The sequence below is a fragment of the Mycteria americana genome, chromosome 22 (genome assembly GCF_035582795.1).
Source record: "Mycteria americana isolate JAX WOST 10 ecotype Jacksonville Zoo and Gardens chromosome 22, USCA_MyAme_1.0, whole genome shotgun sequence".
Taxonomy (NCBI): Eukaryota; Metazoa; Chordata; class Aves; order Ciconiiformes; family Ciconiidae; genus Mycteria; species Mycteria americana.
In genome coordinates this window covers 8,069,681-8,084,840 of record NC_134386.1, presented here as the reverse complement: position 1 = coordinate 8,084,840, position 15,160 = coordinate 8,069,681, and the positions used below count along the sequence as shown (strand labels likewise).

At 42.8% G+C, this 15,160-nt stretch overlaps 1 protein-coding gene across 1 annotated transcript in view; it reads left to right on the top strand.

Moving 5' to 3' along the window:
• Positions 1–11,309, top strand: part of LOC142419578 (M1-specific T cell receptor alpha chain-like) — a 394,724-nt gene extending 383,415 nt beyond the window's left edge. The window contains exons 5-8 of the mRNA XM_075522679.1: positions 7,836–8,099; positions 8,557–8,604; positions 9,795–9,900; positions 10,388–11,309. Coding sequence (XP_075378794.1) covers positions 7,836–8,099; positions 8,557–8,604; positions 9,795–9,900; positions 10,388–10,418 — 449 coding nt within the window. The 3' untranslated portion in view covers positions 10,419–11,309. The remainder of the gene's footprint in view (positions 1–7,835; positions 8,100–8,556; positions 8,605–9,794; positions 9,901–10,387) is intronic.
• The last annotated feature ends 3,851 nt before the right edge of the window (positions 11,310–15,160 follow it).

The following is a 15,160-nucleotide window of genomic DNA, read 5'->3' as shown; positions in this document are numbered from 1 at the left end:
CATTTGGATCTGGGACGAAACTTCTGGTTTTGCCAGGTACATTTATCCTGATTTTTTGCCTAATTTGCAAGATTGTTGTGGATACACAACCAAGATCTGGGAAATGGCACCTGTCAAAAGCATAGTGGCCTGAGGTCTCACCTTAACCTGTGGAATTTATTCCATGGCAGCTGTCCAAGCAGTCTTCCTTGAGGCAGCTGCAGGCAAGCATGTGCTTTCAGTGCTCTTCCATCAAACGCATTTCTGTGATAAGCTAAGACAAAGCCTGTTTTTCTCTTCTGCCAAGTAAGTCATGTGGATTTGTTCTCTCCTAAGGGTAAATCCATGCCACTTCCATTGGCCTCAAGCAAAGTCATGGATGATATAAGTCAGATGAAAATGCATTGAAATACTAGAATGGCTATAATATTTCTATTGCTGGACATGAGCCGGCAATGTGCACTCACAGCCGAGAAAGCCAACCGTATCCTGGGCTGCATCAAAAGAAGCGTGGCCAGCAGGTTGAGGGGGGTGACTCTCCCCCTCTGCTCTACCCTGGTGAGACCCCACCTGGAGTACTGCATCAAGTTCTGGGGTCCTCAGTACAAGAAAGACATGGACCTGTTGGAGCAGGTCCAGAGGAGGGCCACAAAAATGATCAGAGGGATGGAACACCTCTCCTTTGAAGAAAGGCTGAGAGAGTTGGGGTTGTTTAGCCTGGAGAAGGCTCTGGAGACACCTTATTGTGGCCTTTCAATACTTAAAGGGGGCTTATAAGAAAGATGGGAACAGACTTTTTAGTAGGACCTGTAGCGTAGACAAAGGGTAATGGTTTAAACTAAAAGAGGGGAGATTCAGGCTAGATATAAGGAAGAATTTTTTTATGATGAGGGTGGTGAAACACTAGAACAGGTTGCCCAGAGAGGCAGTAGATGCCCCATCCCTGGAAACATTCATGGTCAGGTTGGACAGGGCTCTGAGCAACCTGATCTAGCTGAAGATGTCCCTACTCATTACATGGGGGCTGGACTAGATGACCTTTAAAGGTCCCTTCCAACCCAAACCATTCTATGATTCTGTGATTCTATGATTTAGAAAATATCCACTTATGGAGATTATCAACTATTTTAGCTGGTCTTTGCTTGTAGCAGAATCCCACCAAGGAACAGTATACTTATAACATTTTTAATATTAGTGTTGGAATTGGAATTGGACTGCCTTTTAGCTGGTTTGTCTGATGTACAGATACTGCATCATCCACAAATATTGCAAGTGGATTCTGTTCATGGCTGGGACTTGAATCCAGGTTTGCTGAGCTGTCGCAACTACAAGGCCATACAAGGCCATTCTGCTACAGCATATCTAAGTAAGTGAGAGTATATGAATCCTGAAGTAATAGGGTTAGAAGGCTCAGATTGCCTTTGCAACTGCCTGTGAAGCTCTAAGATCTAGACAGGGTCACAATGTGCCACTGTAACCGGTATGGAGATAACTGTAACCAAGGTCAAAGGGGTTCTTGCAAAGGTTTCCTGGGTCGTGTGAATTATGGGGGTGGAGAAGGATACAAGCTGACATTAGGAAAAGGAACCTTGCTGGTGATCAAGCCAGGTGCATAGTAAATGGTGAAACATTCAGGAGAAAACTTGGACTGAAAGGCGGTGGCCCTAACTACATGGCACAGTGAACAGGAATTTTGGGTGATGTTACAGATGGAAAAACACAGATTGTTCCTAGTATTGGCCTGAAAGGTGTAATACACAATTGTACCCAGTGAATGAATGAACATTTTTTTATTTGATCTCCCTGTTTCTGATCGTGATAATTTTCTAGTAGATTTCTTTGGTACTTTGATGGTGACTTAAATCAATGTGTTTCATCATTGCTCCCTTAAGTTATTCCCTGCTCTGGAATGTCTGTTGACCTGGTTGTCAGTATGTGTTGGGAAAACCTGTCTACATTTTTGTAGAGGTTGACACCAGTGTGCCAATCAGGGATATGTGAAACTTGCATTTGGAACTGGGACCCAACTTCTTGTTACCCCAAGTAAGTTTGAGCTTTCTGTTCCCTATCAACACCAGGATTGGCAAATCATTTGTTCATTGGGTAGATAGAGTAGGGACTTTCATGGAAGCATATTCCAACTTCTTTTCGGCTTCCCTTGCCAAAAACCAGTGGAAATAGAGATGATGTCTTGGAATCCAAGGAGTGCTTGGCTATGATGTGGCAGTGACTCGGTGAAGGAAAGAACAGCTAGACAAGATGCAGGAAAGAACAGCTAGAGAAGATGGTAATGTTCACACAGGTTTAACAATCATGGCATGGTGCAGTCACACATAGAGTGCTGCAAGCAGTTCACACATGGCTGAATGCTACATAAAAAGTTTAACACTTTTATAGAGTTTCTGGCTATTAAAGTTTTCAGACTTGATTTTTACATCTTTAAATTATATCTGGAGGGTATTCTGACTGTGGCTTAGAGACTGGATTTTCTAACTCCTAGACTAAGAGAATATGTCATGATTTTTTGGTTTTAAAATCCAAAAGTAAAGTCCCCTTCCATACTTGTAAAAACTGATGTTACACTGTGAGCAGTCAGGAACTAGAAAAATTGTATTTGGAAGGGGAACCAAACCTGTGATGCATGGTAACTCTCTCTCCTTTCCTCAGTTATATTTTAAAATGCTTTAGAAACCTGAAAAAATTGAATGAAATTTCAAATATCTTTGTGTGTCATCCTCTGGTAGAGAGCTTTCCCACATATTTTGGATGAGGAGCCATTGGAATATGCAGCTCGTAGGCAGGAATTTATTGCAAAGGCTTCTTGTTGAGTGGGAAACTGAAAGATACAGTAAATTTGTGTTTGGAAGAGGGACTAGATTTAGAGTCAACTCAGGTGAGTAAGATTTGGAGAAGGACAGGCTATGAATGTATGAAGGTGGGAGCAGTGCCCACTGGTTAGTGTTTCTGAATAGGTCTACCTTTATGGATAATGAACATGTACTCCAGATGAAGAGTGGAAGGAGGAGAGAAGGCTGAAAGAAAATGAACCCAGGACTATTTCTCAACAGGGTGCTTGTGAAGATGGAGCAGGGAGACTGGGAATAGTGGGAAATGAGACAGCATCATCAATGTCTTAGGTTAATGATGTTGACATATCATTAGCATTAACTTCTGAGTCCTGTCAGACAGTAATAGTTTTTTGCCTTAGACTGAGGGGAAAAAATTCAGAGATACATCTGGGTTCGTGTTTAAGTGTTAGTTTCACACTGCATTGTGAAGAAATTTCCCAGGTGACTTAGACTATAGTATTTGCAATTATTCAAACTGGGGTGAGTGGGATACTGGAGCTAGGAGAATAATTTGTGGAAATGGCACAAGGTTATGATCCCAAATAAGTTATCTAATTACATGTACCCATTAAATAGACTGATCAGGAAAGGATATCATTTTGGTGTGAAATAGACATCTACATCTGAGGCAATTCCACAAGTGTAAGATCAAAAGTTCTTCTGACTTTTTGATATCAACATAAAAATGATCTTCCACCTGTTTTTAGAACAGGATTGAGTGGGTTTTTTTTTTCTTACTCATTAAACAAATGTGGTTTTTTGGCTGGTGCTACATGAATAGTTAATCTCTAATTCAGAAAGTTTCTTTATTTTGAGTTGAAATTATTTCAATTGAGGGTTGCACTAGATGACCTTTAAAGGTCCCTTCCAACCCAAACCATTCTATGATTCTCTGAATTTTTTTTCTAGAAACTAAATCTCTGGCATATAAAATTGAAAACTTGTTCTGGCAATTAAAACCCACTCTGATTTTTGAAGTAAAAGCATGCAGAAGTATTTTGTGAAAATGACAGAGGTTCTCAGGAGGTTCATGAGCAGCCACTTGAAGTCTTTTTGTTTCCAGACAATTGTTACACAGATGGGTTAAGCCATCTCATTCATCTGTGAGCTTTAAAGAGTGGATTAGATAAGCAGAATTGCTCCTTCTGACCCCCAAAAATCTTTCCTTAACATTGTTGAAAGGAGCAGCAGATGAGATCATAGTAAATCTCTCCTGCAGTTTAGGTGATGCATGATAAATCTATACATGAACACAAATCAGGTATTGCTTCCCAATATGAAATTTAAGAAAACTTCATCTCAACTTTTCCTTAATGTGAACACATGCTGTAAGCCCAGGATTTATCCTGTTTTGGTACTAGAGAACTATTTAGTCCATTGAACACTTGATTTCTCCTCACATACTGGGTATCTTCCTCTATTAATTCAGCTTTAGTTTTGGTTCAGCTAGAAATCTTCCCTTTTAAAGGTTTGTGAGAAAGACCTTGGATGGGTTTGGTAGTCTGACTTCCCCAAATGTAATTACAGAGGCAATGACAAACACATTTTTGGGATGGAGACCAGAATTATGCCTGAACCCTGTAAGTGAAGCAGCATATTCACATTTGCACATACCGAATCTCTGCACAGAGTCTTTGTACCTTGGATGACTAGGCTGATGCTGGACCAGGACCTGGCTTTTTTTATCTGAGTGCCTCCAGACACGAGCACTGAAGTCTAGAGAAGGGTTCAGGTACTAAATGTGGACATCTAGTCTTGCTATGGACATCCTAGCATCCATGCAGGTCTGGCAGATTTCACAAAGGACCTCTGGTAGACTTTTTGGAACCTCCATTGGAGGACAGCGAGAAAACATCACTAAAGTGCTTGTTAAGTCACTGGAATTGCTCCTCTGGGGTCAAGTTTAGCCTGTGTGAGTGTGTGAGGGGGTATATATTTCCCCTAAGTTGGGCGATAGCTCCAGGTTGACTCTAGCTGTGGAATATCATGTCTCAGGCTGAGGAATGGTAAGAGGATCAAAGACCTCTATCACACCAATTCCAGTCTGACCAGAGATTCAGAGAGTTTGCTTTGGAGGGAATGGAGATGAGATAAATCTCTGTATAATACAAGCTGTGTGTTAAACCAGTTCAGGATTTCTACTGCAGCTTGTTTGGAAAAAAAGGCATGGGTCTCAGTCTGATGTTGGAACAGGCTTCTACTACTCTTTCCCTGAAATCAGCCTCTGGAGTTGCCTTTCTCTGCAGACTGGTCAGGAATAGCATTCCAACAGCTCCTGTTCTTCCACCTGGAATACGTCCTTCAATAAAGATTAAATTAGGCAGGGTGGACAGCTCAGAGTATCATGATTTACTTCTCAATCTTTCCTGCAAATACAGGTCATAAATATCTATGCAGCATCTCCAACACATATGCCAACTCATTAAGACAGAATAACAGGAAACATAGGTCACAGTGCTGTGGTTATAATAGCTTATATTTACCAAGACTGCTATCTGCCAACTTTCATAACAGTGCAAATATGCAAAGGAACTTATCGGAAAAAGACTCTAGTACCAGAACAAAGCTAGCATCCACTCTGAACAAGAATGAGAAATGAGTATTTTGCAAAACAGCTGCTGCTGAAGCTGCCTGCAGAAACCAGACCTTATTTTTTTGTCTGCTCAAGATAAAATCATTGCACATATTGAAAGGGAGAAAAACACCCTAATTTGGAGAGAGGTGGATATGTAGCTCTTCAGAAAGCATAGTACTCATTATGAGAGAGAAGCAGAACAGCTCGATCAATTCCTCCTCTTCTCTTTCGTATCCATGTACTCCATGACAATGATGTACCCTGGTTCATCTGTATTTTATACAGGGATCTACCATCAAGCTTTTTATCGGCTCATGTCTTCCTCTCCCTAACAAACTATCACTGAAAACTATTTCTGAAACAATAACTGGGAGGGAGTATGGGAGGTGGGGAGTGGGGTTGAGGGAGTGAGAACATACATTAGGCCATATTCTGCGTAGCTGGGAAAGAGACAGTCTCATGAGATTTTTCAAAGCTGGGGCAAAGATGGGATAGGTGATCTGCAATCCAGGTGAAGGGCCAGAGAATGAATCATTAGGCTTTGTGGATTAGTTTTTTTCTGAGATCATACTAATAAAGAAGCATGGCTATTTCTTTAAGGTGCTGACAACTGGCAAGTGAACAGATGAAAACCATTTATCTCAGTGATAGAACTAGGGTCTGCACTTGCATAAGATTTTGAGACAGTTTCTAAAAGTCAAGATTTAGTTCAAACTTCCCCCGTGGGAAGAAATTAAAACTTCTTTATCTGGGAGCTAAGCTGTCTTTAGTATTTCTACAATTTTTATCAGTGTGGTGTGTGAACAGGGACAAAGCAAATATTAAACTCTCAACCCTACAAGATAAGACTTTGTCAGTTTATAAATGTGAACTGAACCTCTGGTTCAAACCTGTGATTGTGAAGTCCAGTGGAAAACACAGCCAGAGGGTTGCTGAGAGCCCCAAATCTGCATCTTGGCTACAGTATGTCTTTAATGATATTTCATCTGTTCATCATTAGAGTACTGCAATGCCCATAACATTTTACTATCACGCATGAACAAAGATTTAGGAAAGCACCTTCTTAAAGAATCAGAGTTCAAGAGCTGGACAAGATGAAATGTATGTTTAGAGTACAAGTTTACAAAGCTAAATGTCAAAGAAGAGTTTAACCACAGGTAGCGTTTTGATATGTGTGGAAAATCCTAGTCTAACTGACTTGCTAGCAGAATTTGAAGCAAGAAAACAGAAATAAACCCCAGGTGTCTTATATCTGCAGCCTTTAGTTCCCCAAACCCCTCTTCTGCAGGGTAGAATTTAGTAAAAAAATCTTGCACTGCACTGTCAGGTGGTGGAACATAATGAAACACTCATTTATTTAATCTTTCTTTCCCTAAATGCAACCACGTGTTCCTACTTTGCAGTGGCTTCCCTAGCTTTCTCCTGTAGGAACACAATTAGCTAGACCGGTGATAAATGTGGACACCTTAGGACACCTTAAGGAACACCTTAAGACTTGGTAGTTCATCCACTGTCCCTCAGGACAGGTGGAGGAAGTGGGATTTTGGTGGAGGAAGTGGGAAGTGGGCTACCTGAAAGGAGGTTGTAGAGAGGTGGGGTCGGTCTCTTCTCCCAGGTAACAAGTGATAGGACAAGAGGAAATGGCCTCAAGTTGCGCCAGGGGAGGTTTAGACTGGATATTAGGAAATTTTACTTCACTGAAAGGGTGGTCAAGCATTGGAACAGGCTGCCCAGGGAAGTGGTTGAGTCACCATCCCTGGAAGTATTTAAAAGCCGTTTGGATGAGGTGCTTAGGGACATGGTATAAGGGTGGTCTGGGCAGTGTTAGGTTTATGGTTGGACTCGATGATCTTAAAGGTCTTTTCCAACCTATACGATTCTGTGATTCTGTGATTCTGTGATTTTGAATATCAGTGGTGGATTTGACTACACATTTGCAGAAAAGGCAGAATGCCCCTGGGCATTCTGCCCAGTTCTCTCCAGACACATTACATCTCATAGCAGTGAAGCAAGAAGAAAGTGCGCTCTCTGCCTGTTAGGCACATTCCTGAATGCATCCATGCCAAGATCTAAAAGGAAGCCCAGGCTGCAGAGTAGAGTTGAACAAGTTTTTACAGAGAGGAATGACAGGTTAGATATGGACATCTAGGGTGTGGATGCCCACATGAGTATCATTTGAGATGCTCTAGGGATCCTGCCTGACCACTCTGTGTGTCTCCCACGCAATGTAAGTCAACATAAGTCTCACATAGCTCCTGCATCTTCTGTTGTGGATGCCTTGGTTCTCTAAAGGTGTCCTAGCACAACATCCCTGTGATCAGGCAACTTCCCACTGGAATCATGGAAAAACCTCCATACCTAAGTGTCTGTATGTTAAGATCAAAGGAACTATGACTGCCTACTCTCATCTAATGTTTCTTCTCCATTTTTAGATGTTACTCCATCTCCTTCAGTCTACAGGCTGATCTCTAAAGATGATGAGGATTTGGAAATGTGCCTTATCACAGATTACTCCCCTGAAAAGCTTAATCCTAACTCAGCTAATAAGCAGACAAGTGCTATTGTGGAGGTGGCAACATCCGAGAACAAACAGGAAGTGAGCTACCTGTCAACCTACTGGGCCAAGAAAGATGAAATGCAGTGTGGTGCAAATCACGAGGGCTTTGGAGAACTGGAGGGCGAGGATCCTGAAAGTGGTAATGGCATTGTTGGATGTGTGTACAGGGCTAGAGGTACTCTGGTCTCTGTGCTATTAGTATGAGCAGGACTTGTTCATATCTCCCAACCCTGCAAGCAATGCTGAATCATGCTCCCACACTCCAGAGGAATGTTGCCTTGTTGTCTCTGTTTTCTTTTGCCTTCCTCCTTGGTGGAAAGAAGATTAAGGGTCAGTAGACTGGTACAGTCACAGCAGAGAGATCTTAAAATCACACTGGGGGGGCTATAAAGCTTGAAATTCCTTTGTCCAATGGGACACTAAAGTTTAATTAGATCATATTTTATGCTTGCCCTGAAAACAGCAGAAATGAGTGTTTATTGGGAGGGTTTACTGGCCAGAAAGTCTAATCCAGCTCTTCTAAGTAGAGATATCTTTATGAACTTCTGAAGAAGTACATTTCTGTTATTAATTAAATTTATTGTTACTATCTGCAGGTGCCAGCACTGTGTGTGTTACGGGGGTGTCTCTACACTTCAGGACAGGTATGTACACAGCATTTTAGGAGTAAAGCTTGGCCTGATTAAAGGAAATATCTTCCCAAGTTTTTGCTAATGTTCCCTGTTTGCAGAATTCCTGTTGGAGCAAAAAGCTCAGACTGGCAATTTCCAGAAGGGCCCCACAGGCTTTAAACATCAAGGCTGGAAGTCATTGGTTTAATTCCAGATCTGAGCTGGTAATTTTACGTGACCAGTGTAGTCAGTGCCTACATGCTCTTGGTAGGACTAGCCAAACAAATGCTCCCCATCACATAATGATTTAAGGTACTGATATGAGTCAGCCTTACCGGATGTCTGTCTGCATTTCAGCCTTCAAAAGAGTTGTTTTTATTTTGGGGTGCACAAACACCTAATGAACCAAAAGATAAGCAGGTGGTTTCTGCAGTGTGTGCTCAGAAGCAGGGTTGCACTAAAGATACGGTGCATCTGAGCAAGCTTTGCTTCAGCTCATGGCTGTCGGAGTATACTAACAGGTGCTGGAGCCCAAGCAATTGCTGTTCCTGCTAGATCAAAGGAGCTGAGCCTGCTTCTGCATGTGCCCTGTTTGCAGAATAGCTGTACTTTTGCAAACATGCAGCCTTGCTGAAAAGAAACCGGTTAGCCAAATGTTTCCAAAACACCACTTCAGAAAAATACTCATCAGTAAACTTGGCTGATTTGATCAGTCAGTTCAGAGAGAGGTTTTCAAAGATAAACATAAAATGACTTTTTGGTGATAGCTCTCTGCTTTCCCAATATAAATCAATGTATTTTCAAATGAAAATGGCTTTGTAATTTAAGATTAATAGAAAATCCAAATAGACTTTGTGGTCTTTGAATAAAATTTAACTTGTTTTCCCCCTGCCCATCTTAAAAAATTTTAGGGAGAGGAAGGAGGGATGCCTCCAGCATCCTGGATTCATAACACACTGTGTTTAAAAACAGCTAGGTGGTTGGCAGACTTGCATATTGCATAGTTAAGTGGTTATTGAATGAAAACCTGGCCCTTGAAACACCAACTGGAAGAAATGAAAATCTTTCAGTGACACAGTCCTGCTCACTGTCTCGTTAGCTATCCTACTAGCTGACTCAATCACACAAAGTGGAACAGCTTCATTAAGAAGTGCTTTTAAGACTGTCTAGAAGCAAGGATGTCTCAGTGCTGTTGTGACTTTCATTCTCTGTTATTTTTACAGATGAAAACCTGAACATGCTGTCTTTATCACAGCTGGGCCTGAAAATAATTTTAATGAAAGGAATATTTTTTAATGTGCTGATGACGATGTTTATGTGGAAAAAAAAGTGAGTATGCATGGGGGGGGTGGTAAGGCCTCTGACAGAAAACATCTTGATCATTTCATTAGCTATGAATGTTCCTTCTCTCTGTAATAGCTGTTTATGCAGTCTATCCATACACCTTTTGTCTACCAACAGTAAAATCCCTCCACTCCTTTGGCCATATCATTGCTTTCGCCCGCCCCTCAAGTCTATTTACTTTTCCTTATCCACATGCAGATTTAACTTTTTTCTTCTTTCTAGATATCTCTCCCTTCTATTTCTACATCCATCCCTTCCCTTGTCTGCATTCATCCATCAGATTCATGCCCTGAGCAGTCTCCAGCTGGGAAAGTTTGATGCTTATTGACTTTAAGACCTTAGACCTAATATATTAGTTTTGGCTTAGTGTCTCTTTCTCCTCTTGCTATTGCCTAGACACTTCAGGTCTACAATTGTGTAGCTGCGACTGTATCCCAAATAATGATTTAACATACCTTTATTTTTGTTACAGGAATGAAAGTAACCAGATGGTCCAATCCTGAAGCACCAAAAAAATCTGCTGAGGAATCTTTACCAGAGCATCGTGTGCAAGAGAGAACACAGGCATTCCTGTTGCAAGGGATATCACTTGCTGTTTCTGTATATCACACCAGCCATTATAGTCTAAATTGCTTTATTTGCATTGTTATAAAGCTACTCAAAAATAAGCTTAAAATTTTCAGCATTCTGCTCCCCCCCCGCCCCCCGCCTTATTCATTTAGCATGACAATGCCTTTGTTTGCATGAAGCATAGTTTGCTGTAACTATAAATTGCCAGACATCACTATTGTTAAAATGACATACAATTTCTGCTTGGAGCAGTGTTGTTTGTTGAAAACTGCAACTTGAATGTGCACTTGAATGCACTTGAATGTGCATTTTTCATATTTTGGTAGCTTTCAGGTATGCACATCTTAGAGTGCACCCCCACAGACATCATTTCAGTTGCAAATGAAACACTCTGAAAAGCAAAGGGAGACTTATTCAGGGTGCTATGCACCATGTCCTGCTATCTTTTGCTAGATCAGAGCAAGGTATCTTTTTTTATCCTAAAAGATAAGCTGCTAGGTCTCCCAGAAGTCCTGAATTCAGTCAAATTCTCACTTCATTATCACAGAACAAAAGACTGGGTTTTAGTATTTTTTAAAGTCTATCTGGCCTTAACATTTTCTGAATTTAAACCAGCTGAAGATTTGGCTTCGTGTTTAGTAAAAATACAGACTACTTTTGTTCTTTCTGTTTAGTTCTGACAACCTTAGATTTCCCAATTTCTTTTTATAATCATTGCACAAAACTATACTGAAATATTTACCTGTCTATGTGTGCACTCCTTGGAAACAGTGCATCCATGTGAAATTCGCACGCTGCTAATTCTTGAATTGTACTGGCAACCACACTGATGTCTTGGCATTTCTTTAGGCCTTTGGCTGCTATTAAACAATTCTTATCAAAAATAAAAGACTCGTTTGTCTTTTGTATTTGTAGTTTGAGGAGCTTGTTTTACTCTTCAGATGAGCTTTAAGAATGAGCCTGGCCTTTGGGGTGAAGGAGGGAAGAGGTGTCTGGACTTTCTTCTTCAGCCTGACCTGGCCACCAGGCGCTCTTTGCAATAACTGGCTGGATCCACCGTCGGGGGAGGGCAATAGCTACAAAGTCCCTTTCCAGGACATCCTTGCTGTGTTTGGGTGAGAACAGTGTGGCTGGCTTGGAGGGAGGGGAACAGAGGAGAGAGCACCTCTTCTCCAAGGGTAGACTCTGTGCTATGTGAAAACAATGGTAAAATATGGCTTGCCCAGCGTCAGAAGACTAGTAACTGCTCCAGGTTCTTCAAGGCAGATATCTACTGCTATGGGGAACACAGGAGCCTGAAGTGTCCTGCCTCTAAATGTCCCCCATTCCCAAGCATCACTGGAGAACAAGGTACCTGCTTTGCATTAATGACACCAACTGACTGGCCTGTGTCTCCAGGTTCAGTCTGTCACTGGTGAGACTGGAAAGGAAATTTTCTCCTTTTGTGACATCAATTTCTCCTTCTTCTTCTGAAGCACCAGAGATTCCTCTGGAGGGATAAATGAGAAGGGTGTTCTGAAAGAAACACACCCTCCTTGCAAAGCTTGAACCTTGCTCGTACCTCACACCAGTGCCCAAACTGAGTGGCAGGGAAAGCCTCACCAGACTGGTGGGGGTGATTCCCCCTGATATTTCTCACCCTGCTGGATTCACAGCCATTGCAAGGAACTCTGATTTTGGAAAGGCTCATGCTTCAAATGCTTTTGGCCAAAAGCCCTGGTGTTTCATGTGGGAGAGAGTCCCTGTGTGAAGACCATGCCAGCATTCCTGCCACAGGATCTGACTCCACAGTGCTGAGCAGCCACACAACGAAGTCTCCCTGGACTCCTGCCATGGTGCTGCCACCTGACCGTTTAGCAGGTGGCCTGTCACAGGGTGACAGAAAGTTACTGACCCTTCCTGCCAAGGAACAACTTCAAACTTTCCAGGTCTACTACCCTGGTTATTTTATAGTACAGATGTTCATGGACTCATTCTCTTGTCTCTCCCTTGACACAACAGTGAGTCTCATTTCTCTCCAGCTGTAGAAAGCTCACAGCTCTTTAAATGCTAGATTCCAGGCAGCTCTTGAAGCTTACATTTCGCTCATGATGAGGTCTGCCAGTCACAGGGAAACAGCCTGATGAAACTGCCTAAACCATATTTGAATTACAAAGCAAGTCATTGCATTTCACAGATTTCTGACTGATTAATCTCATTCCAGAAACCTTCAGGGACATGGAAGAAAAGTTACCACGCTCATTTACCTTTAGCATCACTTTTAAAATCAATATCCAATTTAAATTTTTGTGTTGCACTTCAAACCTACTCCTAGCTGTATGGTCAAGGAGGAAAGACAGTGTGCTGCCTCTTTTTCCATATCTCAGTCTTTTCTCTTCCTGGTTAAACGACCCCAGTGATAAGATTTGCTGAGTGAGGGGATGAGTGTACAGATAAAGTTAAATGTTTTGACTACAGTGACTCTTAGTATGTGATCTGCAAAACACTGAATTTGTAGGTCTAGTTCAAAGATACTTTCAGATATTAGGCTTTCAATCTCCCACCACCACAATGTGCCCCCCCCATCACCACTTCATGTTTTCTTGTTTATTTCGAGAAAGAAAAACCGCAGTGCAAAGCAAAGGCAGGAAATAACACAGTAGGACAGGACGTGGAAGTGGTCTCATGGCCCAGTTAGGGCAGGGAGAGGACGCACCACCAGTTCCATGACGCCACAATCAAGATCTGGGTCACCTTTTGATGCTCCTCTACACCCTACCGCAGAAACCACTTCCTCTGGAAAGTGGAACGCAAAACAGTGAGCAGGGGGAGCAGGGCTGGTGTGGCACATGGCAGGGAGAAGGAGAAGCATGTGGAAAAGAACAGCAGACGTTAGACCACACGCCAAAGTCAAATGAGGTTAAGGCACCCTCCTTTCCTGCCCCCTCACCACAGCCTGCTGTTGGGTCTGGGGGTAGTTGTTTTGGGTAGAGCAGGAAAGATTGAGCTATGTATAGCATAGCCAGGGGAAAGGAGGGGAGAAAATACGTTATAAAGTGTGTGGGGGAGAGATCTTAGAAGTGCGTAAGATTTCTGAATTTGCTGATAGGCCTCTGCACCCTGTTATACAGGCAGTGAATCAGTGCAGAAAAGTCCTTTCACTTCTCCTGACCCAAAAGAGAAGGGAGGAAGATGGGGCAGGCCAGAGGGTCCTCTCACATTGGCAGGGAAGATGTTGCCATGGTCCATCTCTAGCACTCTCTCCCCTATGCCAGCTCCTGCCCCCTAATACCTACCTATGGGTAGGAGATGAATTTGCATCTTTTCTAGGGATTTTGTTGGAGAAAATACCCTGCCTGACATTTGTCATCTCTCATTAAACATGGCCTTGTACACAAAACAGCCTCTCTTCTTGCACTCTTCTACAGTGTGAACAGGGATCCGAGCATGGCCTTTATAAGGAGCAGAGCTTGAAGATATGTACAGACTTGTTGAAGCTTATTCAGATGTGGGAATAGCTCTAACAGGACCTGAATTATAGTGCTGAGTTTATGGCAACTAGAGGCATTGCAAGCTGGTAAAAATCAGAAAAAAAAAGCAACCCCACAGAAACCCCACGGTTTTTCCTTTTCCTCAGGCTCCCGTGCAGTTCTCAGAAGTGGCCACAGGAGGCTCCCCAGCCTGGAGCTCTCTCTAAAGCCAAACCATGGGGAGACCGAGTCACACAGACCCACAGGGAGGCACTCGCAGCTTGCAAACAGCAGCAGTGGCAAAGGGGAGACCCAGAGCTGTTCCTCCTGTGAACATGCTGGCTCTGTCTGCCACGGGCCCGGCTCAGAGAGGGCCCTTCTTACGGGAAAGAAAAACTCGGTGTCTCATTTACAATCCCTGCGTGCTGTCGAGTCCCCTGCCTGCTCCCCAGCAGTACCAAGCTGGTCCCATTGTAAACAAACCCAGCTTAATGCTTGGGGCTGTAGGGAGGTGGTGGTGTCAGAGCTGGCATGAATTCTCTGTTCCTACTACAGACCCAGACAGCATCCTTTTGAGACAGTAAAGGCCCTGCTCCCTCATACCTTACTCTTCAGAGCCTATGTTAGGCAAGAGATTTAGGAGCCCCAGGTTTCACACTTTTATGGGTTTAATGGCTGCAGCACAGATGGAAATGCTAAAAGGAAAAAGGTGGTAAACAGGTGCCATAATCCAGTGCTGAGAGGTTGAAGCTATCAGACCCCATGTTTTATCGCCTGAGTGCCAGCAGACAAGCATTTCTTTGTCACATAGCCTCAACGCACATTTTACCTATCCAGTGCTTCAGCTGCAGAGCAAACCAGACAAGCGTGAAGCAGAACCAGTACAATGGAGCCTCATGCATGAAGGTAACCCAGGTAAATTCTACAGCCAAAGGTGTGGAGGGGCTAGCTGGGGTTAATATCTCATCCCATAATCTGATTACCACAGGGCTCTAATTTTCCATCAGGACAAAGAAGCATTTGACCTCAATGCAGGAGCTAGCTTGGGCTTGAGGAGGCAACAGCCAAGGGCCAAAGCCATTGAGTTTAAGCATTTCACAATGCTTTAGAGGGGGAAGGATTTTCAATGAGGTTAAGTCTGAGGGGTGAGCTTCTCCATGGACCCAGAACAGCTCAAATGCAGCTCTGTCTGAGGCACTGACACAGCTTGGCAGCCCCTTCCAACA